Source organism: Haemorhous mexicanus, chromosome Z (assembly GCF_027477595.1).
Source record: "Haemorhous mexicanus isolate bHaeMex1 chromosome Z, bHaeMex1.pri, whole genome shotgun sequence".
In the NCBI taxonomy this organism is placed as follows: Eukaryota; Metazoa; Chordata; class Aves; order Passeriformes; family Fringillidae; genus Haemorhous; species Haemorhous mexicanus.
Genome location: NC_082381.1, coordinates 78,842,923 through 78,869,489, shown reverse-complemented (window position 1 = coordinate 78,869,489; position 26,567 = coordinate 78,842,923). Strand labels below are relative to the sequence as shown.

General features: G+C 44.7%; 2 protein-coding genes and 1 long non-coding RNA gene across 3 annotated transcripts in view; 2 read left to right on the top strand and 1 right to left on the bottom strand.

Moving 5' to 3' along the window:
* The window catches only part of ADAMTS12 (ADAM metallopeptidase with thrombospondin type 1 motif 12), a 147,680-nt gene extending 136,987 nt beyond the window's left edge, over window positions 1-10,693 (bottom strand). The window contains exons 1-2 of the mRNA XM_059874058.1: window positions 10,478-10,693; window positions 5,438-5,799 (exon numbers count right to left, since the gene is read on the bottom strand). Of these exons, the coding sequence (XP_059730041.1) occupies window positions 5,438-5,799; window positions 10,478-10,607 (492 nt within the window). The 5' untranslated portion in view covers window positions 10,608-10,693. The remainder of the gene's footprint in view (window positions 1-5,437; window positions 5,800-10,477) is intronic.
* A 3,813-nt stretch (window positions 10,694-14,506) lies between these two features.
* LOC132341920 (uncharacterized) lies at window positions 14,507-18,125 on the top strand. Its single transcript, XR_009490349.1, has 3 exons — window positions 14,507-14,889; window positions 16,183-16,359; window positions 16,971-18,125. It is a non-coding gene; the product is annotated as an uncharacterized LOC132341920 (long non-coding RNA).
* A 1,044-nt stretch (window positions 18,126-19,169) lies between these two features.
* RXFP3 (relaxin family peptide receptor 3) lies at window positions 19,170-24,557 on the top strand. The gene has a single exon (XM_059836691.1). It carries the CDS (start codon window positions 19,297-19,299, stop codon window positions 20,632-20,634), a length of 1,338 nt encoding a protein of 445 aa, XP_059692674.1. The 5' UTR covers window positions 19,170-19,296; the 3' UTR covers window positions 20,635-24,557.
* Window positions 24,558-26,567: the final 2,010 nt, after the last annotated feature.

Sequence of the window (26,567 nt, the reverse complement as noted above, 5' to 3'; positions counted from 1 at the left end):
TGCCCAAACGTGTTCTGGGCTGTCCAGTCTGGGACAGGGATCAGCACTGAATCCAATTTCAGGTGGTCAAAAGTTTAAGTGAGGAAAACGTTACATGCCCCCTTTCAATAACAGTCTTCTCACTGCCACATCTTTTGCCACTTTTAATAATCAAAAGACACTTCCATTGGAAGAGGAGCAATTCTACTAGCTGCATATGTACTACAAGTGAATAAAAAGACATGGATATTTTTCTGGGCTACAGGATTGAATTGTGTAGTATTTTAGCTTTGCTAAACCCTGATAACTACCTTTAACAACAGATTAAGAAACAAATGGTCAGTAATCAAACAAGCTCAAATGCTGGGAGATACAGAAGCAGATAAAAATATGTATTATAAGCTTAGCAAGACATTTTATTCTTCCATTACTTTAGAACAAATATTATAAAACTGTTTTAAAGATTATTTTATTCTCAAACCTCATCTAAGGAAAACACCAAGTCCAACATGTTGAAGGCTGTTTGGCTGTTTTCTGTATCTATAGGAGAGAAAAATCTAAAGAGCAGTATTAGACCACTGTCACAGGGCCCACTATCACTAAAATACTTTCAGGATACCTGCATAGAACTGTTCAAATTGGGACAGATCATAAGACAGCAACATGTGGGTCAACATAAAAACAGCATTTCACATAAACTAGAAGAGCTTACTGGCATGCAGCAGGAGAACAGAGATCATGCTGAATTCCACCAAACAATCTGCAAAAGATAAAAGCTACACTGAGAAGACAGGAGGAACTGGATGAATACCAGAGCTCATTCTGGGCTTCATACAAAGGTGATATCCTGCAACAGAGAACAGTGACAGTCAAGCAGAATTAAGTCACCATTCCACTCTGGTGACAAGCTTGTCACTGGTGTCAGGATAGACAAAGATGTGCCCAGAGAGGTCCCACTTGGAGCATCTCCTACCACCTCCTACATTAACAGTCACACAGCCACCAATTAAAGGTCCACAAAGGTCTGCCCTGACTGTGGCCCAGCACAGAGACAAGAATGGAGGTGGGGGAAATGTTTCAAAAATCTTTTCAAAGGCTCGAAGCACTTCTTAAAAACAGTGATGTCCACCAGGACAGAGGCAACCCTCTGACTAGCTGGAGACAGCCAAAGCAGGATCTGCCCACAGGCCCTGTATGGCCAGGAGCTTACCAGATACATATGCACAGATTTCCACACTAATGTCCTTCCACTCTCCTCCCGTTTCCATGCTAACGCTTGCACTGCCTTTGAAGATAAATGCATCCCCTGAAACAACTGTTGATTGACAGCTCTGGTCTGTAAACAAGTGTCAAGAAAACAAAGCCTTAATGATGCTCTGTTATCTAAAAGTACTATAAACAATGTCTGTGTTACTGATGGATAAAAGGAGGCCTTGTTCCTAATGAAGACGATAGACTATCAGAGGAAAACTCACTTCCCAGCTCTGTAGGACTCAGCGCATACAAACCCAGGGTATTCATTCAAATTCACTGGGCTTTGCTCGATCCCAGCCCTACTGAGACGACAAGCTGACACCACTGCTCCAACACAAGGGATTCCCAGGACTAGCACACAACTGGCAATTAAGAAATTAGTATTGGGAAAGTTCATTGTAGCTTTCTGTGGAAAGGCACTGGGAAAACTCAAAGCATTATTAGAAGAGTGCCCTAAATAGACTGCCATGACAGCCAATCTAAACATCATTTTCACTCAAAGATATAAAAATAAATAAATTCCTCCCTTTACTTAATCTTGGAAATTTTCCTGTATCTAAGTGATTTCATGTCTGCCCCCCTGCCAAGTGCCACAGTTTGATGTTTCTTGTGTTCCAGTAGTGACTTCCCCTCCGGGATTCCCTCATCCAAGTGTGACCCAAAATAAACAGCGAGGTCTGCTCACTCTGCCCATGTTAACACATGTATTATTCAAAATGGCTCAGAAGTGCAAAAGACTTTACTAAGCAACTGACCCATAGAGGAAGACACAGAGATTAAAGCATCATGTTCTTCAACCTGCTAAGAAGGTCATGATATATTTAGCATTAAAGGGAAACTAAGATTTCACAAGGTGTCAGAAAAAAAACAGATTTAGAAACTACATCTTATTTCCTCCAGATCTCTGATAACTATCCTCTGTATTCCCTTGCCCAAATCTGACCAAATTCCTTTATGAATCTTTTTTTTTCATATACATTTCTGAAAACAGAGACACAGTTACTTTTTTTAAAAATGAACAATGTCACACAATGACTGTGCCACCCATTCTCATCTCTCACATCTATCACTGTTATTTCCTTTGCAGGCCATTTTGTGAACATTAAAAAACACATCAGCAATGCCTGTGTAATGCCAAGGGAAGTAGGAATACATTTCAAAATGAAAATGAAAGGGAGATGAAAATACATTTCCAGTTTTTCTGTTTTCAGTGCAATGCATGAGTGATTTTTATGACAAACACAAACCTACAGCACACATCTCTTTTTGGTTCTTTTACACCACTGTTGTCCTGGAAATTAAGAAACTGTCAAATACAAACCAAACTGACTTGAAATGAAAAGAAGTTATTCCACAAAGAGGACTAGAACTAGGATTCCTCTCCCACAGGCACTTTTAGGATTTTATTTTGCTCCAATTCGGGACACCATTTGTAAAATGGGGGTGGACATCTTCTTAAACAATTTACTAGGGCAAAATTACAAAATAATAATGCACCCATTTGACACTAAAAATGACAACCAAGAGTATATTCCATAAAACTTATTTATTTAATCAAATCAGTATTTTCCAGTTGTATTTTTTTTACCAGCTCCAATGATTAAGAAAGCCAAAAATTTGAAGTTTAGGGATCACAGAGTTTCCTGTCATTCATTACCATGGTAAATTGGTGCTCTACTGAGCTTATTAAAAAATGCCTCAGCAACAAAACCACAGTAGGCTTTAATTTGATGATGAACCTGAAGTTCATCAAGACCAAACAGCATCAGGAAAGGAGCATCAGTAACATTCCTGCTCCCAGTATTTGAAAGCTAAGATACTGGTTTTCACCAGCTCTTGGGTTATGAGGCTTGAGCATATCAGCACAGTTTTACAACAGCAAACAAGCTACTAATTTCTTCTCATGCCATCATCCATCATCTATTCATCTCCTCAGATACTTTAGTATCTGAAGCAAGTTTCTCTAATTTCATGGTGTTTACTTATTCTCAATTCTTCTTCATTCTCCTCCCCTCCTTCACAAGAGTAAATGGAAAAAAATATTTTCAATAGGAAAACATCCCAGATAGGAAAAAAAGGACACAAATAGACCTGATGCTGAAGAGCAAAAAATTGAGGATCAACGATGAAAATTAATCAACACTAGAGCTCAGAAATGTGGAGACAACCACAAACAAAAAAAAGTTTAAGAAATGTTAGGTTTTTATTATGAAAATCAGATTTCATTTCTCATAGCTGACAAAATTATTCATCAACAGATGTTTTCATATGACACTAGATCTTTTGGAAAACTTTCACGGCAAAGGCAAGCTCAATCACCTTTCCCCAGCTTGTGGCACACAGGGGAATCAAGACACAGAACCAACTCTTACTGCAACCTCTCCAGAGCAGCAACTTCTGGACTTCAAAAATCATCACATCAAAACCATCATGTTTTTACCCAGAGGCAAAATTAATTTATTCAATCTGAATTAATTTATGATTATATATTTTCAAAGTTTCATTTTGGGGCAGGATGGGAACACAAAACCTTAACAGTGATTTTTCTGATACAAGTGTTTTTTCAAAACCTTCAAGTGAAAATGAAAGTCAAAAAGTTTGTAACACAAATGAAAGGATAACTTTAAAGGCTATTACCAAGCTGAATTTAAAATGCCTATTGCATTTTTTTTCAGTTCTTGTTGCAGACCAAATACTTCCAAAAAAATAATTCAGATCTAGCACCTGATTTTCAAGCTCTCATCCTACTGAAAAATAATAAAAACATTCTGGTAAAGTATGAAACAAAACAACCAAAGGAACTACTTGTATCATCATATCTCCTTTTACTTACTGACCCTTTATGATCAAAACATGTTTTGGTCAAGTTGGTCCCGACCGGAAACATACCTTAGAAAATAAAATCCGTGAATCTTCACACCTGTGGGACTGAAACTTCTGCCCTCAAGCAATGGTTTGTGTCTCCAGGAAACATGCCAAATGTGTTATCAGCACTTCCGAAAACTCCAGAGTTTCCTATTTCATATATACCAGCACTGTCTTCATGTTGTTTCTCACACACTGCCAGAAGACTTCCCAAAGTTTCTGAAAGCTTCACACAGCTCAACAGCAAGGAACACACTTTGATACTGACAGGTCAGCAGGGACTTTAAGGTTACACTTCACACTTCACCCACCCTGGTGCTCATGCTCAGAAATGAAGCATCAGTCTCCAGCCTGCTGCAGATTTGAGATGTGCTGGCCAGAAGGCATCAGTCCCCTGCTTCAGGGGCTCCCAAACATTGTCATTTGCTACTTCAGGCACATGGAGTCAAGGCAGGAGAGCACATGCACACTGCACACCTTTCACCATCACCTCTGCCTGCAAACTCCACAAACCCTTTGGGTTCTGCCCCTCACACATCACATACGCCACTTTACACACCTCGCTACATCCCCTTCACACTCAGGCAGTTTGTTCCTTCTTCACCTCCAGAAAGGCATTCTCAGCCTCATGCTCTAGCACAAACAGAAATCGAAGCTATGGCTGTCACTAAAAAAAACAAAGCATGGAAAAGAAAAGGTTTCCATCTCCTTGTCTCAGTGTGAACCACAGGATACTGAGAAATATTCGACTTCAAGCTCCAGTCTTAGAAGTGCACTTTAACATGAGGTGCCTAGCAGTAGTTAACACTTGAATTCAGAGCTCTGGCTAAGGTTGCATCTAACCTATCATTTATATCTGAAGCCGCAGTGCAGTTCATAAGGAAACAACTGCGTATTCCCAACCTCTGTGAATCACAGGTGTGATTCACAGAGCAGTTTCAGCGTACTTGAGCTACATTTCTTCAAGAGGAGAACAGAACAGAAGCTCATATTCAGATGCACTGGTAAAACAATCCAACTAGTAATGGAATCAAAGCAATGACTCGATATTTGGATGGCTTCAAGCTGTATGACTGACAGAAACCTTCAGTCCAGATCACAAAAAAAAAAAAAAAAAAAAAATCTAGCTAAACGTAAATGCCAAGGGGCCTCAGCATCACCTGTTGACTTTCTGATTCTTTAAAAAACCCAAACAACATCCATAGAATTAAACATTCTTTCTGAGTTAGTGAGGCATCAGACTGGCTCATCCAGTTTCTTAGCAGACATATTCATACCAGCTCAGCTCTAATGACAGCAGAAATAGCCCAAAAAAACCAGTAAAGATCACACCACTTACCAGGCCACTGCAAGTGCTGATTGCTGCTGTCCCATTGCCGGAGCCAGGCTGCCACGCTGTGCCAAGGAAGTGGCAAGGAACTCCTGAGTGAGCTGAAATCTTCGCTCTGGTGTGGTTGCCACGTCTCCTTTCTACTACATAGTTAGGGGAAAGAAATCCCATGTGGATAGTCAAGTTAAAAAACAGATCTTTCTCCTTGTGATTAATTTTGTAATATACCACATTTTCACTTTTTCCAAGATGTCTCTTCTTCCTCAGACTTGACATGTGATGGTGTAGATTAAAAGACAGAAAATGCCCACTTGCATCTACTCTTGCTGGATGAACCACGTGGTATTCTGGCACTGTCTTCACAAATTGCTCTGAGAGAAAGGGGGGAAAAAAAAAAAACAAAACTACAGTGAGTGCTAGCCTGTTCAGATCTCACATAATTTTAAGGAAAAATCAGAAGTGAGAGCAATTCACCACAACACCCTATTGACAGGCAGTGCACAGACTACTATGGAATACATTCCTTATTTGGGCTTTCTATTCTCCCATTGTAACACTCAGTTTAGAAACTAAACATTCTTCTGTTCAAACATTCTGTCACCATTCATATAAAAGACTGACTGTCACAACCCCCCTCTCCCAACACCACTAGGGCTGGGAACCCTCCATGACCTAGGTCTCCAGCACATAATACTCTGATCAAGGAGTGTGATCTTCACACATCCAATAAACTGACCACCTAAAATTGGACAGAGAGCCTTGCAAACTCACAAAGGTGAAGAGAACACAAATTGATTATTTGTAGTAACAGCATCTCAGTAGCACCAGCTTTAACAGCTGCTGCAGCTGCAGCTTCAGAATTTCAAAGAAGGGTTTGAAGAGAATGAAGTTATCGTTCTCTGTTGTATAAGGCGTTCCAAGCAGGATAAGACTGGAAATCTTATTTCTTGTCAGAACCTAGCCAGGGAAGAGAGCATTATTGACATTGCTGTCCCCTGCTACAACAAGGGAAGCATACACAAGATACAGAAGAAACACCAATTGTACCCAATTTTATTTTTTTAAATTACTGTGAAATGCAAAATCCCCATGCAAATAACACAAATCCATGTAAAACACAATCATAAGAACTCATACCCTAAGGGCCAGATCTCCTGGGATACTTGAATTCTACCCAAGAAATGACAGTCTGAACACATTTAATTAAAAAGAAGTTATGATGACACGCATTAATCCAGTTCCTCTTTACCCAGAGTTGCTCTTCATTCCCAAAGTCCTAGCCACTCACACATGAAGTGACTATACTCCATTCATTAACTAAGCTGTTTAACAAAGCAATTAGCCTGTTCCATCTGCTTCCAGGCTAGGTCGAGTTAGACAACCCTTTTAGAAGCACTTCTTCCTCCATTGCCTGTACCTTCAAAGTCACAGAGGAAAAATCCTGCCTAAGCAGGCAGCTGTCTGGATGCATCCCCTTCTGGAAGGAGCACATCTCAGCTGCCCTCATTAGCTGCAGTTTAAGACGTGGCTGCTTGCGTTTCCTCAGGCCATGGGACCCCTGAGACACATGCACTGAAACTGTTCCAATTGAAAGGAAAGCAAAACAAAACACATAAAATCCCCGGCCTCCCAGCACATATAGAACTACATCAGAAATCTGGCCTAGTTTCAGCAGCACCTTTACTTCAGAAGCAAGCTTATTCTCTTACACAACAGATTTCTTTGTACACAAGCCTGCAGTGACTTGAAGCCTTTGCAGGACAAGCCACAGCAGTGGGGTTTTGGGCCTTCACAGAGCCAGGTCTTGACAACATGGACAATAATGTCTAACACAGTTCTGAGAGACATCTGCCCCTGTCCGCATGAGGGGACTGAGACACTGGAAACTCACTGCACACCTTCATGCCTGCCTGCAGTTTGCACAGCCTGTGGACAGCACAAAAGGTGCCGGACGCCTGATAATTTAGCAGCTGAAGCTAACCCAAGCCTCCTCACATTCTATAGTGAAGCAGAAAAAAAAAAAAAAAAGGCAGGTAGAAGAGATAAGAAACACCCAAAAATACAGCTTATCTGCCGATGCTAAATTTGAGACTTCTGGGAAGTCCCACATTCCAGATTGGGATATGGGACTTCCCACACATGGGACTTCCATATGGCTAGCAAAGTCAGACTAACACAGAATGCTACAAGACCAGGCCCCATTTCTACGGTTTTCAGCAAAACTCATTAAATAATCAAATCAAATGTGTGAAGGAAAAACTTACTCATTTGCTTTCACTGTGTGATTTGCCAGTACCTGATGTCTTGAACCTAATTTGTTGTGGCTTAACTGCTGAACTCCATGCAAGACCAAAGACCTGTGGTTTTAGATTTAAAACTATGCAAGGAAGTTTTTTACTTCATCACTACAGCATCACTTAGTGTATAGAGGTTAAAGAAAAGTGGACCATCAGCATCATTAAGATACGAAATAATGTGGTAGCATTGGATTATCAAAGTAGAGAAACTGAACTTCTTCCATCCGCACATTAAATACTTCTTTAGTCACTGGAGAGGGGAATTATGCTGCAATAATAATGTACTGTAATACTGCAGAAATGAATTATTAAAAAGCCTTCAAAAGACCAGAGGGAATAAGATTACAACACAAAAGTCCAACAGGATGAGGGTAACGATATTTCTGCAAGTAATCACTATCAGTACGGTTTTGCCTAGACTGTTGGGTAAAAGGCAATCCTAACTATAACAGAAAAATTTACTGAGCTCCACACTAAGCCTAAGACAGCATAGTTTCTGCCTGGAGAAGAGTGTAAAACAGACAAGAGGTATAATTTTGGTGATCCCTTTCTGCCCTTCTAGGAAATAACAAAATTCACGCAACCCAGACTGCTCAAAATTAAGGGCTGCATCCTTCAACACCAAATACCTCTAGTTTCATGAAGTAACATGAATTCCTGTTAAAACAGCACAAGTTTTCATAAAACTTTGCAGCAGCAAACAAAAATGGAGAGAACAAATGCCACTGACAAGCCATGGCACTGGCATGTCACAGCATCCCCCCCGGACACCCAGCATACTCTCCACGCCAGGGGAGTCCTGCCTGTCGTGTGGACACTGTTCAGGATTTAGAGGCCAGGAAAGGTGGCTGTGTAGCTCCAGAGAATGTTTTCTCATTGCAGAACTACAGCCTGGGCATGCTGGCTTGCATTGGTGCTGAATGAGACCGAAATACAGCAATGAGCAGCACACACTCGAGTCACGACTTTGCTCAGCAATCACGGCGTCTGCTCAGGCCCTTGGGCACACAATGTTCAGGCCCTTTACACCCGTTTTGAGGAGCCCAAGCATTGTTTAAGTTGTCAGAGAAATCTTCCCTGCAGACCTTACTAATTCCACATCACTGAAAACATCTGATAATATTCAAAACCACTTCTGTGTGTTCTGCTCCTCTGTGGATTCAAATTCGCCACACATGGCAGAGAATGGCCTTATTAAGAATGACTGTACACAAAGTGAATAAACTAGGATAAAAACATACATGATCTGTCACACATGACAGGAAAACCACAAGTTACTTTAAATACATAACATGTTCCCTGGCAAAATTCCTTTAAAATGTGACACACCATCATTTGCCATTGTTTCATCTCTTTGTAGTTTGTGTACACATGCCCCTCAGACCCTCTGGCTTCTTTTCAAACCCTTCCCTGGGATAGGAAATAGTGTGGCTCATCTCATGAGGAAGCATCACACCCAGGAAACAGAGCAAGCTCCAAAGCCTCACGGCAGAGAGCAGGCCTTCAGCACCCAGCAAGGGCAGCCCCAACTGTCCCATCCACCACACTTATGGATGTGGAGAGAGCAGAACATTTCGGCTCTCCCACATAAAAATTTCAGTCCACACCTCACACTGCAAGAAACCTTCCTGTGTAAAAAATTAGCCACATTCTTAACTGCCCCTTTACTCAATGCTATTTGCAAATTTTTGAAAAAGACTTTCTTCCATGCCTAGAAAGTTAAATTACTTCTACATTCATTTCCACATGCCCAACAATTAGGCAGCCACTACATGCTAACACAACCATTCCTGTTCTGTCCTATGTACAGCCACAGGGATATAATTGCTGCTAGCATCCACTTTCAACGAGTCCAACAGGAACCAACTTCAGGATGCTTGAAAATTCACTCTTCAAGCACCTTATTGAAACACTTTTCAGGCACTTTATTTAAACACCTTTCCTTTCCACACTCTCTGACGGGTACAGAAATTTTTCTCTTTTGTGTTCAAGCTCTCCTGAAAGCACCACAGCTGTTGATTGCATCAGGAAGCAAAATTTCCTCATATACTTTTGGGTCTTCTACCGCCAGGCAGAGTCTTCCAACTACTCATAATTTTTCTCCCTTGGGAGCCATGATTTTTCTTAAACAGGCAAAAATTAAAATAAAAAATAAAATTCCTGAGTTGCACTCCCCACTCCAAAAAGAGGGAGAGAATAACCCAACTGTGAGGCAGCCTCAAAGAAACCCCTCCCGCGAATGAAATCTGATTTGTAATTTACCATCCTCACTAAATGTGAGAAACTCACAGCGGGTGTTGAACCCTGATAAGACCAATCCTTCCACAGCGCCTGCTGCTTTGGTACAGAAGCGATCGCTTGTTTAAAAATAAATAAACAATCAGGACAGTAAACTTTTTCGGTTTAGCAGCACAGAACGATCCCGGCATTTAGAGAAGTGCCTCTAAACGGGGAAGATCCGCAAGAGGCAGGGTTTAGCAATACCTTCATCTCTACACAGCCAAGCTCTGCCCGGGAGCCGCAGGAAGGCGCAGCCAGAGCGCTGTGCCCCGGCTGCGGAGCCGCGCGTCCCGGCAGCGCCGAGGGCAGCGCTGCGAGGGCGCCCGGGCAGCTCCGGGGGCCGACACGGCCCGCCTCGCCGCCCCTCCCGCCCGAGCAGCGCCCCGGAGCCGCGCTGCTCCGGCTGGCAGCGCACCCTCGGTGGGACCCGCTCCCCGCCGCGTCCCGTCCCGTCCCGCCCGCCGCCACTGACCTTGCCCGCCGTCGGGGAACGGGGAGCTGCCGGTCGGCGGGGCCCTGCCCAGGCAGGGCGCTTGGGCGTGGAAGACAAGGAGCCAGAGGGAGAGCACGCGTGCCGCCCGGCTCCGCGGGACACATGGCATGGTGCGGGCGGGCAGCTGCGAGCGGGGCGCCTATCGGGGCCGCGGCATGGCCGGGCCGCTCCCGGCGCCGCCGGACACAGGCGCCGCTCCGCACGAGGGCTGCGCGGGCCGTCCCGGTGTCTGGTTTCTGCCGGCGGAGGAAGGAGGGCTGTGGGGAGGGAGCAGCTCCCGGGAGCCCCCGCCTCGGAGCCGCCGGGGTTAACGCGGCGGGACGAACCGGGCCGGGCCGGCGGGGAGGGAGGAGAGGCGAGGCCGCCAACAGGGACCGCCGCCCCTCTCCGCCCTCCACCGCGGCCGGAGTGGGGCGTTCGGCCCGGCCGCCCGCGGAGAGGGCCGCCCGCGCAAGGCAGCGTCCCCTCGCTGGTGTCACGCCGGTGGTCTCCGCCGAGGGGCCGGGGCGAGGCGCCTCGCAGCCCCGCACAGGCCCTGGCAGAGGTTCCCCCGCCGCGGGAGAAGGTGTTCGAGGCACGCGGGAGTTTGACCCGTTGTCCCCCATTTCTGATACGGCGGGAGGGGTTGCGGGGGTTTCCCCGGCTGAAGCATCCCCTAGCCCGTGGCCTCTCGGGGCCCAGCACCCAGTTTCCAGGCTTCCTGACAGAATCACAGAGTCAGCCAGGCTAGAAAAGACATCTGCAATCATTGAGTCCAGCCTGTGGTCCGAATATCAAAATGTCAACTAGACCATGGTAGAACACCCAGGGCTTTCTTAAACACCTCCAGGGGTGCCGACTTCACCATCTCCCTGGGCAGTTCGTGCCGAAGTCTAATCATCCGTCCTTGTGAAAAAATTCTTCTACTGTCCAGCCTAAACCTCCCCTGATGCAGTTTAAGACTCCTCAGAGTCTTAACCTGCATCAGAGGAGAATGTTCTGTGTTTTAGCAATGTGCTGGCACATTGAGGTTATTGCTGAATGTCTTCCCTATGAACAGAAAGTTCCTAAATAACTTTGGCATCCACATTTTTAGGTGCATGCCATGTGCTCTCTGCCGAGTTTCCTCATCTAGCATCTGCTATGGTTACTGCCAGGCCAAGGATCGACAGGTGGGTGCACTCTTCAATGCTGTCCCGTGCTTGAGACCTGGGCTGGGTTCCTCATCTGCTTTGATAGCCTCCTGCTTAAAGCTGGCCTCACCATGGACTTCTTGTATACTTTCATAGCAATCTCTACTTAATGATGCTTCTTTCTCTGCTCACTTTTCCCAAGATGAATGGCTGCCACAGTTCAACTGCCTTAGCTGTAAAAACTGTGAACTCCAGGCTCCGGGGCACAAAAATGCAAAAAAAGAGTTAGCTCCAGGGTTTTCTAAATCAGTGAAAATTGTGGCTTCCCCCAGGACTCAGATAGGCAACTCTGGAAACTGACATATTTATAAGAGTGATAATTGATTTAGGAATCATGTGGTCTCTTCTAGATAGTGGAAGGACGCAGACCATGCAAAAGGAATATTTGATATCCAGCATGGATTATTTGATATTCAACAGTACTTGCCAAGAGAAGATTAGTTAATTGCAAGGTTTTTTTTTTTCAATATTTCTGTGCCTATATTCCGCACACGAATAATATTGTCTCACCTGTTACAGTGACAGGTTTTCTGGTGTTCTTGCCATTAGGATTCTTAGTCTAGTCACACAGTGGGCATGAGGCTATTTTGTGAGACTGGGTTTTATAGTCTGCCTAGCTCTTTATCAGTACTTCCCTGAAATTAATTTAAAGATAAGTGTGATCTGAAATTGATATTATATTTATAATATTTAACATCTAAAAAACACTTGACAATTGTTTCATAGAAAAAGCCGCACAATTTGCCATTAATATTTTAAAATAATTCAGTTGGTGACGAAGGAAGTATCTGCACCAAATGAAATAAAAAGGAAAAATACTGCAAAATGAGGAGAACAGGCTAGGAGCAGTGGAAAGAAGGTATGACAGTTCAAGGGATGGGCAGTTTCTCTGGTTTAACATACTTCTTGAAGGCCATCACAAAAATAACCCTTCTGTGAGAGACTTAACTATTTGCTTCCATTTTCAGGAATCTCTTTAGCTAGGTGTTCACTGCTAGGCGAATCTGATGGGAGTTTCCTGCAGGATTCCATCTTGATTTCTTCCTCAGCAGGAAAACTTAATTCCTGTTGCCTGTAATTCTCCCCAACCCTAGAAGTGGTGGAGAGCTAAAAGCTTTAGAAACTCAAGAGAGTTTGTGGGAATGAGTTTTGTTTTGATTTGATTTTTTTTTTTAATGCAAAAGTTTGTAAATCGAAAAGTTGTACAGAGTGGAGAAAGAGAGCTGTGGGAATCTGCTCTGAGACATCCATAACTCCCTGGGCTTTATGCCAGCATGCACATACACAGAAAAAATGATTCACTGGTGTAGTGTCAGAAAATACCCTGGGGGGGACAGTAGGGTTCCTGCTTCAGGGATGCTGTGGCTGTAGCTGACACAGTGTCCAAAACATAGCACTGTACCAGCTACTAAGGAGAAAACTACATCTATCCCAGCTAAAAACAGTTAAGATGTGAAGCAATGGCACAAGTAGAAAGCACTCTCCTGGTGTGAGTACATACTGATGCCATTTTAAGTAAAAAGAATTTATGGCACTGTGTCTTCCCAGTGGCTTCCTGTTCCAAAAAGGAATAACCTGAGGGTTTGGAAGTTTTTTTGAAAGAAAGTGAAGTGTTTCTCAACCTCAGTTACAAAAAGAAAAAGAATACATCCCCACATCAGCTGTGTTCTTGTGGCAAAAGTTGTTGCAGTTCAGTAGGTGCAGCTCCACTCAGAAAAGCCTGTACATTTATTGAGAGGTCACAATCAAGAGACACAATCAATCCTGGACTGCCAAGCCAGAAACAGTACTGGACTCTTAAATTTAAGTAGACTTCCAGGACAGCCATAAAAGAAATTTATATATTGCAATTTATATGTATGTAGAAATGTTTACAGAGAGCCAGAAAAGCAGAGGTTTTGAGGAGTAAGGAACTAAAACACAAATTACATGATTTGGCATAGAAGAGTTGCTACAAAATGAAGTCCATGTGAAGACAGACATGGAGGGAAATTTTGCTTTGCTAGGAATGAGAGTCCCCTGCTCAAAATTTAAAGACACAAAGTTATAAAAGACACACTTGCTCTGCTCCTGCAGTCAATAGGGAGGGGAGATACCTCTGGAGTATAACACATCCTTTCCTGTGACATCCAAGGTGAAACACTGTCCAGACCTGACTGTTAGCTATCCTGGCAGCTTAACAGTTTGCTTGGACTAGAAATGGTAAGAACATGGATCACACATGATGTGGTGGGCTTAGACTATTCTGTGATTCTGTGATACTGTGACTATTGGCAGGGAGATGAACTGAAAGAGAATTACTCTGAATACCAAAGACCCTGTGGAGTTTGCTGGGTAATTGCCACTGTTGATGTATTATTTTTCTGCAAGATTTATAAAGAAGTGAGTACATTTTTTTAATCTTTAGTCTTATTCTCTGTTTCTCATTAGAGGTGCAGCCTCTAAAACAGCTATTAGTAATTGAGCCAGAGACACTGTTGAATCTCTCAGCTTCCATTTCATTATAATCTTTACAGATTTTTGGAACTTCATAAGTTACTCTTGCAGGAAAAAAAAAAAAAAAAAGTATTTGCTGACATTCCACTTCTGGTATGTCTGTGGGCAGATTTAAGTAAGAGAATGAAGCAAATTCTAAGTAGTCAGTGATTCTTTACCATAAATTTTTTTTTTGTATGCTCCCACTCAGATTTCTAGTCAGTCCTCAAACATGGACTGGTTTTTATTACTAGTGAGCTAATTCACAAAATTATAATTTCATGCTTGCACCATATGAATTTATAAGCTCATTTGTCGTATTATCCATATTAAGCAAATAAAAGCATGTTTCTGGAGCAACAGGTCACTTTGAATTATCTTTTTAAGTTAGTGCCCAAAAAATATATTCTCAGTAGTCTGTCTAGAAAATAAATTATGAGAGGATGATGAACATAATCAATGTTTTTGGGAGGTTACTTGTTTGGTTTTGGGGCATTTTAAGGGTTTTGTTTTGTTTTGTTCTGTTTTTATTAAAACCTGTTTCTCTGTCCAAATAATACTTTCTGGAGGATATGTCTGTGGTTCAGGAATTGTGGTATGATCATTGTGTTATCTGACATTTTGTAATGAGAAACTGTATCCATTGCCTACTACACTTTTAAGAGAAGAAAATCTTTGCCATGAAAATCTTCCCATGGTGGATGCACATCAAGTCACACCAAGTTCACTCTCAGGATGGAGAAGGTAAAGTTGTAAAACCCAGTTGAAACTGGGACTAAAACTGTTAACAGTTACTGTCTGAATTTGTTCAGAAGGATGAGATTGTAGCCCTGAGCTCATAAAAAATTAAGAGGAGACTATATCTTTTCCAGAAATTAGAACTGAAAAACTAAACAAACATGAAATGTCCCTTTCCTGTTTTCTAGTTTCCTTCTCCTGATCCAGAATTTTTTTTTTTGAGAGAGGATGCCATAAAAAGAATTATTCATAAAACAGAATTCAATTGCAATTATGCAACATTTAAATAACATAAAGCCCATTTAAGCCACACACACTAGTAAATCTTTTTAATAAAGTCTGTTCTAGAGCTTTACTATTACTAATTTTTGCTTCAGTGTGTCAAATACAAAAAATAAATTTAAAATCTCTTACTGCTACAAAAATATCCTGAGAAATAGTCCCATGTTTCTGTATTTAGTGATACATTCAATATTTTAAAAATCTGCTCTAAGCTACAAAAATGCCTTTCATATTGAAAACAGAACACCATCTCCCTTGCCAAAATATTTCAGAGGAGCATACAGCTGGTTCAGTCACTGTTGTAATTATAATAAATCTTTTGTTTGTGTATAAGGTCTTTAAAGGGAGTGAAAAATTATAGGAATTCTTTAAGGTAAATTGTAGGAAAATTACCATTTCAGCAAATGTTTATTTGGCATATTTAACTAAAACATTTTTACTGTTATTTGAGAATCACCTGCAGGACACTGACACAATACACTCAAAACCAGTGAGCAGTTTCTGTTGGTGGTCTGAAAAAGTGAAAACCTTTTTAAGTCTACTGCACTGATTGATGCTGCCTGCAGGCAAACTAGCAATCTCAGCCCTGTGGATTATATTGGCATGGTACTATATGTATTAAAAAAAGCCTCTGCCTGATTTGTTTGAGATTAACAAAATACACAAATCAGCCATTTTTTCACCGTTATTGCCAGAGTGTATCATTGAAGCCTTTGCCTTCCTAGAGTTTTCAGAAAGTTTGAGTAAGTAATACCACTTACACTGACGCTTGGATAAAAAGAAGGCTCTGGAAAGTTACATGTTAGCAGCACAGCTTTGGCAGCATGGGTGGAATGAATAGGGAGCAAGCAGACAACCTCTTCCAGAACAATAATGCTTGTGATTGTATCTGATGAGTTTTGCAATACTTTTCGAAAGTAGCTGATGGCTTTCTTTAACATTTTTTCAGCTATGACAGTATTCTGGCAGTGTGTTAAATAAATTATTCAGCAAATATTTCTTTTATTATTCATCTAGGGGTTGCAAGTTCCCTTACTTCCCTCTAAAATGTCTCTGAAATGAAGAATGACAAAAGAAAAACCACCCAAGACTAAAAAGGAATTTTTCTGGGGTCTAAACATGAGCAAAAACCTTGGACAATCATTTCACACTTGCAGACCTGAGTTCAAAATCCACTACCAGTGTTCCCAGGAGGTACCTAGCTTCACATTCCTTTCCTTTCTCTGGGTGACTAACACAAAAAACAATATAAGGTTGGACATTATTTTCCTCCTCTTCCCCTTTCTGAATCATTATGACTGTTCAGTCTCAGCAATATATCAGCAAGATGTGCCAAACAGAAGAAATAGTAGAAGAAGTTATTCTATGCAAGACATGTTTGCTGCAATTTTTCCAGTGACATATTTAAAATTGGGTGTGAAGATAGTAATATGATGAGAATAGGTTAGAATTCAATCTAGAAAAAGTCCACTTCAACCTCACTAATAATTTATCAAGTCTCTGCATGGCTTGATTACAGATTGTTTTTGCCTTGGGGGCTATGATAGTAGCAGGGCTAAGAGTAGAGGGAAAATTGAACAAGAACTTGCTTATTTCAAGTGTTTGGTTTTGGGTAAGTGCTGACTCTAGTGCTAAGGCAGTCATTGCTGCTGTGGGCTGGGAGGCACCTCACCCTCTGCTCTGTTTAGAGAACCTCTGCAGGTCTGGCTGAAACTCAGCATTTTCACATTGCTTGTTTATATGATGGTTCTTCTGTTTTTTTTAAGGGATCAGTGACTTTGTCTTCTGCATGTGCTATTTTACAGTCGACTGTGCAACACTGATGGGACTAATGGGGTTGTTGAATTTCACTGCAAGGATGATTTCCTCTGGTTGAAAGAATTTGGAAAACTGCTGCCATTCAGCAGGCTGAGAGATGCAGCCTAAAGCTGTGTATTGAAAATGCCACCCAGATGTAACCCCAGTTAGTGATTAAGAGGTATGAAAATGTAGGGGAAAAAATCCATAATTTGGAAAATTGTGAAGATCTACTGGATTTGGTTGGGATGAAGTTTGGCTTTGTGCTGAGCACAGTGATGATAACACAGAGATGTTTTAGTTACTGCTGAGCAGAGCTTACACAGAGCCAAAGCCTTTTCTGCTTCTCACACTGCCACACTGGCAGGGAAGCTGGGGGTGCTTGGGAGAGTGGGAGGAGACACAGCCAGGAAAGGTGACCCCAGCTGACCAAATGCCTCCTCATGACATCACCTTCAAGATACAAAGTGGAGGGAAGAAGAGGGAAGGGGGCATGTTGGGCATGATGACATTTGTCTTCCCAAGTGACACTTAGGTGTGGTGGGCACTGCTCTCCTGGAGATGGCTGAACTCCTGCCTGCCCATGGGAAGTGGTGAATGAACTCCTTGGTTTGTTTTGCTTGCATGTGTGGCTTCTGCTTTCCCTATCAAACTCTCTTTGTCTCAACCCTCGAGTTTTCCAGCTTTCACCCTTCCAATTCTCAGCCGAATTCTGCTGGTGGGGGCGGGGGTGAATGAGTGGCTGCAAGGGGCTTAGCTGCTGGCTGGGGTTAAACCATGACAGGTAAAAATGTCAGTGGTCCATTTTTTGAGGCCTGTTGTGATGTGGGTGATGTGGTCTGTCAGTTCTTTATCTTTTTTTTTTTTTTTTTTTTTTTTGGGTCATTCTGGGAGCAAGCTATTTATTATACAAAGTAATCTGCAGACTAAACCTTCCCAGATCCTTGCATTGCTAATTCCAGTAAGTTGCACCCTCACTGTAAGCAATATGAATGATGTATAAAACTTACCATCATGTGGCTGATACTTTTACAGAGTCCCTGCAGATACAAATCAAAGTGATGAGTGGACTGCTGATAACGAAGAACACAACTGTGTCTTTGCAGGAAGTTCAGTTAGATAAATCAATGCAAAAATAATAAACTTGTTAAATGTTCCTTAAATCTCCCCCGGATGGCTGATTCACAGCGCTTTACTTAGGTATATTCAGAATCTATTTGTTTTTTTTAAATGCGCCGTTATCTTGATTTATTTAGAAGGGGAACAGAAAAAGGAAAGCCTCAGTTCCTATTCCCATCGCTTGCTGTCTGTTTCTGCGGCAGACTTGGTGGGGAAGGGATTTTCGGGCCCCGCGCAAGACAGGGGGGCCCCCTGCGGGCGGGATCCCTCTTCCTCCGGGGAAGCGGTGGCTGCTGCTCTCGCCTTCCCCCAAGCGTTGCAGCCGTAGATAGCCGGCGTTTACAGCTTCCCTGTCCGCCGTTCATTTTAAAATAAGGGAGAGACGCGGTCTCCCGAAGCCCCAAAAGCAGGAGGGGCGTTCGTGGGTCCCTGTCCGGAGTGCGGTCATTCAGGGGAGGCGCGGTCCGGCTCGGTGCCGAGGTTTCTCAAGCGCGAAAGCGCGAGTGGTTTCCGGGTCACCCTGCGGCTCGGCGAAGGTGCGACATCCCTAAAACTTGTCCCCACGCAGGAGGGGAAAGGTTCTGTGAGAGCTAATTGGAGGGGAGCACATCGGGGACGGGAATCACGTCGGGATTCGGAGGATCACATCGGGGAGAGGAGATCACATCGGGGGAGTAGGGATCACATCAGGAGATGGGGGATCATAAAGGGGAAGGGATCATGACACCAGCGGGGGCGAGAGGGCATCGCCTCTGGCCGGGCAATTGCAGCGCTGAGCCCGAGGGAGCGCCCGGTTGATTCACACGCGGGGTTCCTGGCCAGGTGTGCGGGACGGGACGGTTCGGGATGGAATAGATCGGGACGGGACGGTTCGGGACGGGACGGGGCGGGGGCGATCCTCTGGAGCAGCCTTGGGGGCAGTGAGGCGCGGGGGCACGGCGGCCGCGCTCAGCACCGGGGAGAGCTCCGCGCCCACCGCGCATGCCCCGCCCCGCCGGCGCGGATAAAAGCGCGGCGCGGAGCCGAGCGGCGCCAGCAGTGTCACCGCACCGCCGTGTCACCGCACCGCCGTGTCACCGCACCGCCGTGTCACCGCACCGCCGGCACCGCTCCGTGCCCGGGTCCTGCCGCCGCCCCAGCAGCCCGACCGCCGCCGCTGTCGGTCAGCCTCTGGGGAAAAAGCTCCCGCGGACCCTTCTCCCACCCTAGAATGGGATGGGCGAGCCCTGCGAGCGCGGTGCCTGCTCGCCAGCCGCTGGCATAAGGGAAGGAGCGGACAGGGAGTCCTGGGACACGCCGCTGGGCTTCCTGGAGAGCGTTCAGATGGACAACGGGAGCAACGTGTCCTTCCTGCAGTTCTTGAAGACCATCAACCTGGAGCGAGCCGACGGGATGCAGGGGGACAGTTCTGACGTGGTGCGGATTGTCATTTCACTGGTGTACTCTGTGGTGTGTGCCCTGGGACTGGTGGGCAACCTGCTGGTGCTCTACCTGATGAAAAGCAAGCAAGGCTGGAGGAAATCCTCCATCAATCTCTTTGTCACCAGCCTGGCAGTGACTGACTTCCAGTTTGTGCTGACCTTGCCATTCTGGGCAGTGGAGAACGCACTGGACTTCAACTGGCTCTTTGGCAAGGCAATGTGCAAGATCGTCTCCTATGTGACAGCAATGAACATGTATGCCAGCGTGTTCTTTCTCACTGCCATGAGTGTGGCTCGATACCGCTCTGTGGCTTCAGCCCTGAAGAATCAGCGTCGAGGAGACCCACTGGGTGGCTGCTGCTCTGCCAAGTGGCTTTGTGCCCTCATCTGGCTGTCAGCTGTCCTGGCTTCCCTGCCCCATGCCATTTTTTCCACCACTGCCACTGTCTTTGATGATGTTCTCTGTCTTGTCAAGTTCCCGGAGGGCCGAGGCAACAATGCCCAATTCTGGCTGGGTCTGTACCACATCCAGAAGGTGCTGCTGGGCTTCCTGGTGCCGCTGGTTGTCATTAGTCTCTGCTACTTGCTCCTGGTACGCTTCATCAGTGACAAGCACGTGGGCAGCACCTGCAGTGGCCCCAGCATCAAGCGCCGCTCCAAAGTGACTAGGTCAGTGTCCATTGTGGTGCTGTCTTTCTTCTTGTGCTGGCTCCCTAACCAAGCACTTACAACCTGGGGGATACTCATCAAACTCAACGTGGTACACTTCAGTAATGAATACTTTCTCTCCCAAGTGTACCTCTTCCCCATCAGCGTGTGCCTGGCACACTCCAACAGCTGCCTCAATCCCATCCTCTACTGCCTCATGCGCAGGGAGTTCCGCAAGGCACTGAAGAGCCTCCTCTGGAGGATCACCTCACCTTCCCTCACCACCATGCGCCCTTTCACTGACACCACCAAGCCTGAGAAGGAGGAGCAGGCCCTGCATGCTGTGATGCCTGTCCACCCTGTCCCTGCTGCTCCCCGTGCCGCAGCCGTCCAGGCAGAGGTGGCCTATTACCCGCCCGGGGTGGTGATGTACAGCAGCCGCTACGACCTGCTTCCTGCCAGCTCCATGGAGCAGCACTGCTGAGATGGCAGGGGGCTCTGGGGGGTGGCACAGTGCCAGATGTGGCCTGGGGATATTGATTGCCTGGTCAGGACAAGGGGAGGAGGGATGAGTAAAGGAGGACTTCTGTGTGAGAGATGCTCTTTTGCGGTTTTGTCTGCCCTCGGAGATACTTGATGGATGTTGTTGTCTGGAAGATGCACCCTGAGCTGTAGAACAGGACTAGGAGGAGGTAGTGGTGGGATGTCTCTATGAGATGCTTTTTTGTGCTTCTGCCTGTGCTGGGGAACAAGGACTAAGGAGGGTGGTGGGACTCCAGCCAGGGAGGACGCAGGATGTGCAAAGCAGCACAGGGAAGTGAGGGGCTGGTTGGGGTGGACTGAGGCTGGAAGGCCTTAATCACGTTCCCTCCGGCTGGAGTTGCAAGCAGCCCTCCCACCTCCTGTGTTTGTCTGTGGCAGGGAGAGGGAGCCGAGCTGCTTTCTCCCTGCTGCAGGACCCTGTAAACAGTGCAGGCCAGACTGATCGCTGCTTCCTGGGCTCCACTGAGGGCTCAGGGATCAGACAGCCTCTCTTCTATTTCAAACCTGCCCTGAGGGGAGCAGCCAGCACAAGTGGGTACAAAGCTCCTGCTTGGCACCTTTCCCCTCTTTTAGGGACTTGGGAAAGAGTGGGGACAAGGAACACTCTGCTCCCCTCCAGATCAGTGCAGGATCTGCTTTTCTAGCTACCCCCATCCCCCCAGCTGCTGCCAGGGTACAGAGCAACCCAGACAGCCAAGGACAAACTCAAGAATGGAATTTGCAGCTTCATGGGGCGTTCCTTTGCCGGGGTTTGGAGGAAGGGTGTGACCCCCTAATACGGTTCCCCAGCCTCTCTCTAGGCCACTGAGGGGAAAGGAAAGCTCACAGCCCCAGACCATGTGTAGCAAGACAGCATCTCTCCCAGGGCACTGAGGTTGCAAGCTTAATTTTTGCTGCACTTCAGACTGTTCATATTTCACTTCAGGAAATCAGCACAACTGTAAATAAAATTTTTTAAAAAGGGGTGAAAGAAACACTCCTAGCCACTTCAAATCACTTGCTCTGGGATACTTCTGGGTTCACTTAAAACCAAGCACAAAGGCTTTAGTTCTGCTGAGGGTTTGCACTGACTTTTGCCAGTGTTTCAGAGAAGTTCAGGTCAGATCCTCTAGTCGGAGCAGCCCTGGGGCCTGCAGTGCTTATGTAGCCTAGAGAATGTCAGGGATTGGCCTTTACCAGCCTCTGTTCCACAGAAATGCCTGGGAAATAATTTAAGGCTTATTTGAATTGAACTTTTAGGGGGATGAAAAAAGTGTATTTTTAAGCTGTGAAAGTTTTTTTGATGAGGCTATATATCTACTTCTTACATTTTTTTTTTATTATGAGGAAAACAATTTGAAATCAAAATATCAAAGTATTTGTTTTAAATAATAGAAAAGTGCAACATTTCTGGTTTTGATTTCAGAACACAATTCCAGTAATCCCTAGTATTGCATATAAGATGATTATTTAAACACAATTTTCAACACTGTTTTCTATTTCCAAATCCTTTCCTTGCAGTCTAACTCCAACATCTGCCCGATTCTGCTAAAAAGGCATTTATGCAGAGGGTTGTTTGTTACCTCTAAGTACTGACATGGAGCAAACTTGCTATTTCTGTCCAGAGAAAACTGCTGCACCGTAGTGGCAATTACACTTTTCAGACTCTGCTAGGTGTACTGTACATGTTGGTGACTCCTGTTGTAAAATTTGTTTGGTCTGAAAGCAGCTGGTTCTGCCACTTGCAAGGAGAAGTTGTTATCTTTTTTTTCCAAGGCAGAAAAGACTTTTCCAGCCTTGGGCATTTGCTAATGGGGAAGATACTGATTTACAAGTTGTCTGAAGTAGAGCAGCAGAAATGAGCTGGCGGCTGATGGGCATACTTACACAGATGCAAAGACTCCGAAGAAATCAGACATATCCACAGAAGAACTTGAGCATCTAAGTACTGTACAACTGCCTCTCTAACCTCCTGAATCCTGACTTGGTTGACTGGGGAAATCTGTAGGTATTTAAGTTTTTTCTAGTAAAATTTTTGTGCCTAGAAATCTGTTCCTGAGCATGCCTAAATCTGCTTAATTCTGTAGCACTTATTTCTGTGCTTACTGGGGATATTTCTGTTAGGACTGGCCACAGTGTGTATCCTGTGAGGGAGGCAACTCTGCATCCCAGCACAGAAGACCCTGTGCCAGGCCACACTAAGTCAGAAGCGGCGGTGAACTCAACTCCTTCCCCCCATCCCTTTGAATCTGCCTGGATGTGCTGCTTCTGTTCCAGCTTCAATGTATGTGCAGGTTATGTTCCTTCCCCCTTCCTTGTGAAATGCTAAATTAATGGTCACAGCTATTTCCCACAGCCTGAGAGATTCAGTTCCCCTTTTCCACCTCCCAGGGGAGTGGCTGTATCTCTGGGTCACTTTGTGAATGTGCTCATATTCTCTGGCTTGACACAGTTCCTTGTTGCCTGAGTTGCTCACTATTGCTGGATCTTAATGGCAACAAAAGCCCTCTAACTCTGCTTGGCAGCACAGTGGTTATGGTGTAATCTCCAAAGAGGAATTGTGAAGACTTTTTTTTTTTAGCAAATACAGTATAGAAATTGGATCCCGATCTGGGTTCTAGGTCTCCCCTTCCCAAGGACAGTGGTCAACTTCCTCCCAGGTCCTGATTCAATTAAAGTTCCAGTATGCTATCCAGGAACCTGAAGTCTTTCTAGACTTGCTGGTAAAGCAGCTTAGTGTGCTAAAGGATTTGCAAAAAACTGCATTTCTGATGTGGAAGAAAGCCTGAATGTGTGTGTTGCAGGTGAAGAAAGTTGCACAGTTGTATGAGAAAAGGGTATCATGAGCTCTTAAGTCCAGAGTTCAGAGAGAGAGATAATCATGTTTCTGTAGGCCAGGAGAAAGTATCTAAATTAAGGACATGGGAGGAATCTCACAGCCAGATGCTCTTCTTACTGTTTGCTTTTGAACAGCATAATTTCTTGCTTAACTTGCTGGAAAATTTTTCCCTATCTGATGTTTAACTGTTCTTGTGCATTAAATAAACAGCTTTCCAAGCGTCTGAAGTGTAACTATGAATTTCAGTAGATAGCAAGCTGCCTGAAAGACAGCCTCTGTGGTCCTCAGCATGGCAAGACCCATGTGCTTTTGTGGATTTCAGTGTAGACATAACTTTGTGCCAGGAAAACAACACAGTAAATACAACAGGTGGTGTTCAGAACAACACATAGTTAGCCCACAGTGCCAGTGTACCATTGTCAGAGGAAACCCCAGCTGTCTGATCACTAGAGACATAAAAACCTCCCATTTGGCAAATCACCCAAACATGAAAATACCTTGAGAGTGTGTAGGGACTGGACAATAAAATCAGTGGGCAGCTCTCGCACAAGTCCCTGATCCACCCAGTGTAAGTCACGGATCTGCTGTTTCAAAGAGGCACAACGCATCCTCACTTGGCCAAATGTTGATTTAGGCCAGACCAGCAGCCCAGGCTGTGCAGGCAGATCAGTGCATGTCCAGCACAGCCAAAGAGCACTGTGCTAGCAACGTATGAGCAGAGAGAAATTCTGCTTCTCCTGGGCTGTGAGTCCCAGCTAACAGCATGAAATCTGTGCTGTGTGCTGCATGGGCAGGGCACCAGGTCTTGGCAGAAGGTGCAGTTGCTCTGTTTGCATGTGGTGTGTGGCCTCAGCAGAGGATCATTCCAGCTCAACAACAAATTCTACTGAGTATCCCGGGGTTTCATAAATAATGACTACAACACCCGTCAAAAACTCTGTTTCCTACAAATGTTCATGTCTTTTTGTTTGTAACAATCATCTTTTCATGTACTAAAATAAACATTGGTGAAGGAAACAAAACAATACTTACAGAATTCTTGACAAGATTTTCGTGCTTGGTCTCCTTCTGTTACAGAGTCCTGGTGGGGTGCTGGTGGAGAGGAGCACTTGGTTATGGAAGGCTAGGGACCTGAAGGTGCAGGCTGACATCTAGTGACAAACTGAGAGAACCTTTAAAGACCGGATATTCTCGTTTGGCAAAGACTTCGATTCCTTAGGGACGTATAAGTATCTCAGCCCCTTAAATAACTGACCAAGGTCTTAATGTAATAACAACCTCCAATTGCATTTCCAGGTTTCCCTTTAAAATGCCTCTTCGGTGGAAATGCTGTTTCACTTTCTCAGTGAGTTATTCTGGCACTCATTTCAGCAGTAAAAAAAGTCCAGTCCCCTTCATTCCCATTCACGACTGTCTGCTCTAAAATTGATTATTCAATTGAGTGTGTGCACAGAAGCTCTGATCTAATTTGTATCCTTGAGCTGGAGCAGCAGTAGATATGGGTGTGGTGCGGCTCAAGGACATTAGATTGAGAGCTTGGAACTTCTTTTTTTAGTGAGGGTTTTTTCTCAAAAGAGAATTCCTATTTTTCCATTTACAGGGTGTTACTGAAAATATCTTTTTATCATGATGAGAGCATTTAAAAGAATCTCCTAGAATCCCAGTAGTAGTCAGTGCTATGAGCAGCCAGTTAACTCACTCCTATCCAAAAGTGTAGCTGATAATACTCATCAGCAAGTTTCGCTGCCTATGTCTGTGCATTGACTCAGAGCCCTTCCCAAAACCTTAACTGTAGAATATAGATTCCCAGGATGGCTGAGAAAACTGGGCCAAAAAATCAGCTGCAGACAAAAGCAGATTCTTTAGTTAACAATTTTCTGGAAACATTGACTTCCTGGTTGGAAAGGACTGATTACTATTCAGTGTGGAAAATAACAAAATAAAGGTGTCTTACTCAGATACCAGCTCTCTCCCTTACTCATCCATTTCTTGGGACAATGAGATACTGTTTCTCCAAGGACTTGTGTTTTTCCTCCAGATCAGCTGAGTGAGTATGGTCAGTGGTACAATGACCAAATTACCTGTTCAACACTGACTTCTAACATCATTGTTCAATGAACCTTCCACTTTCACTCAGATGAACCTCACACTGGATAAAACTGGAATCTTGTGGAAAATGACTTGTGTCTGTATTTGTGAAGAAGTCTGATCAGCACGCTGACATCAGGTGGGTGACTCCCACCAGGGGGTTGTGCCACCATTCAAAGGGTCCTTAATGAAGAAATGGTGTGACAGGAACCTCAGGCATCTGGACCAAGGGGATAACAAAGTCCTGCACTCCCTGCAAAGCAAGGGCTGGAGCCCAGTCAGCTGGAAAGCAGAGAAGGAGCTGGGGACAAGGGGGACATGAGCCAGCAATGGGCCTGTGTAGCACAGCCCAGCAGCATCCTGGGCTCCACTGGGCAGGACACTGCCAGCAGGTCAGGGGAGGGGCTCCTTCCCCTCTGCTCAGCCTGGTGAGACACATCTGGGATGCTGTGCCCAGTTCTGGGCAGGTCATCCAGTTCTGGATTATTTACCAGGGAGGCTGCAGTATGGTGGAGGGCTTGGAGCATTTGCCATGTGAGAGAGAAGGCTGAGAGAGCTGGAGGTGTTCAGCCTGGACCTCAGAAGGCTTTACCAGTGTGTGTAAATATCTGATGTGGGTGGGGATTAAAGAAGACTACATCAGACTCTTCTCAGTATTGTCCTGGGAATGGACAAGAGGCAGTAGGCATAAACTAAAATTCCATCACTGAAATGTAAGAAGAAAATGGTGCGGTCAAGCACAGGAACAGGTTGCCTGGAGAGTTTCCATCTTTGGAGATGCTCAGAATCTGACTTAACACTGATTGTACTTCTTTAGCAACCGGTGCTGAGCAGGAGGCTTGGATTGGATCATCTCCAGAGGCAACTCCAACTATTCTGTTGCTTTGTGTGATTTTCTGATAGCAAATATGGATATGTCTTTGTTCCAATACAGTGAAATTAGGATCAGTGTCTGTCTTGCTTGATGT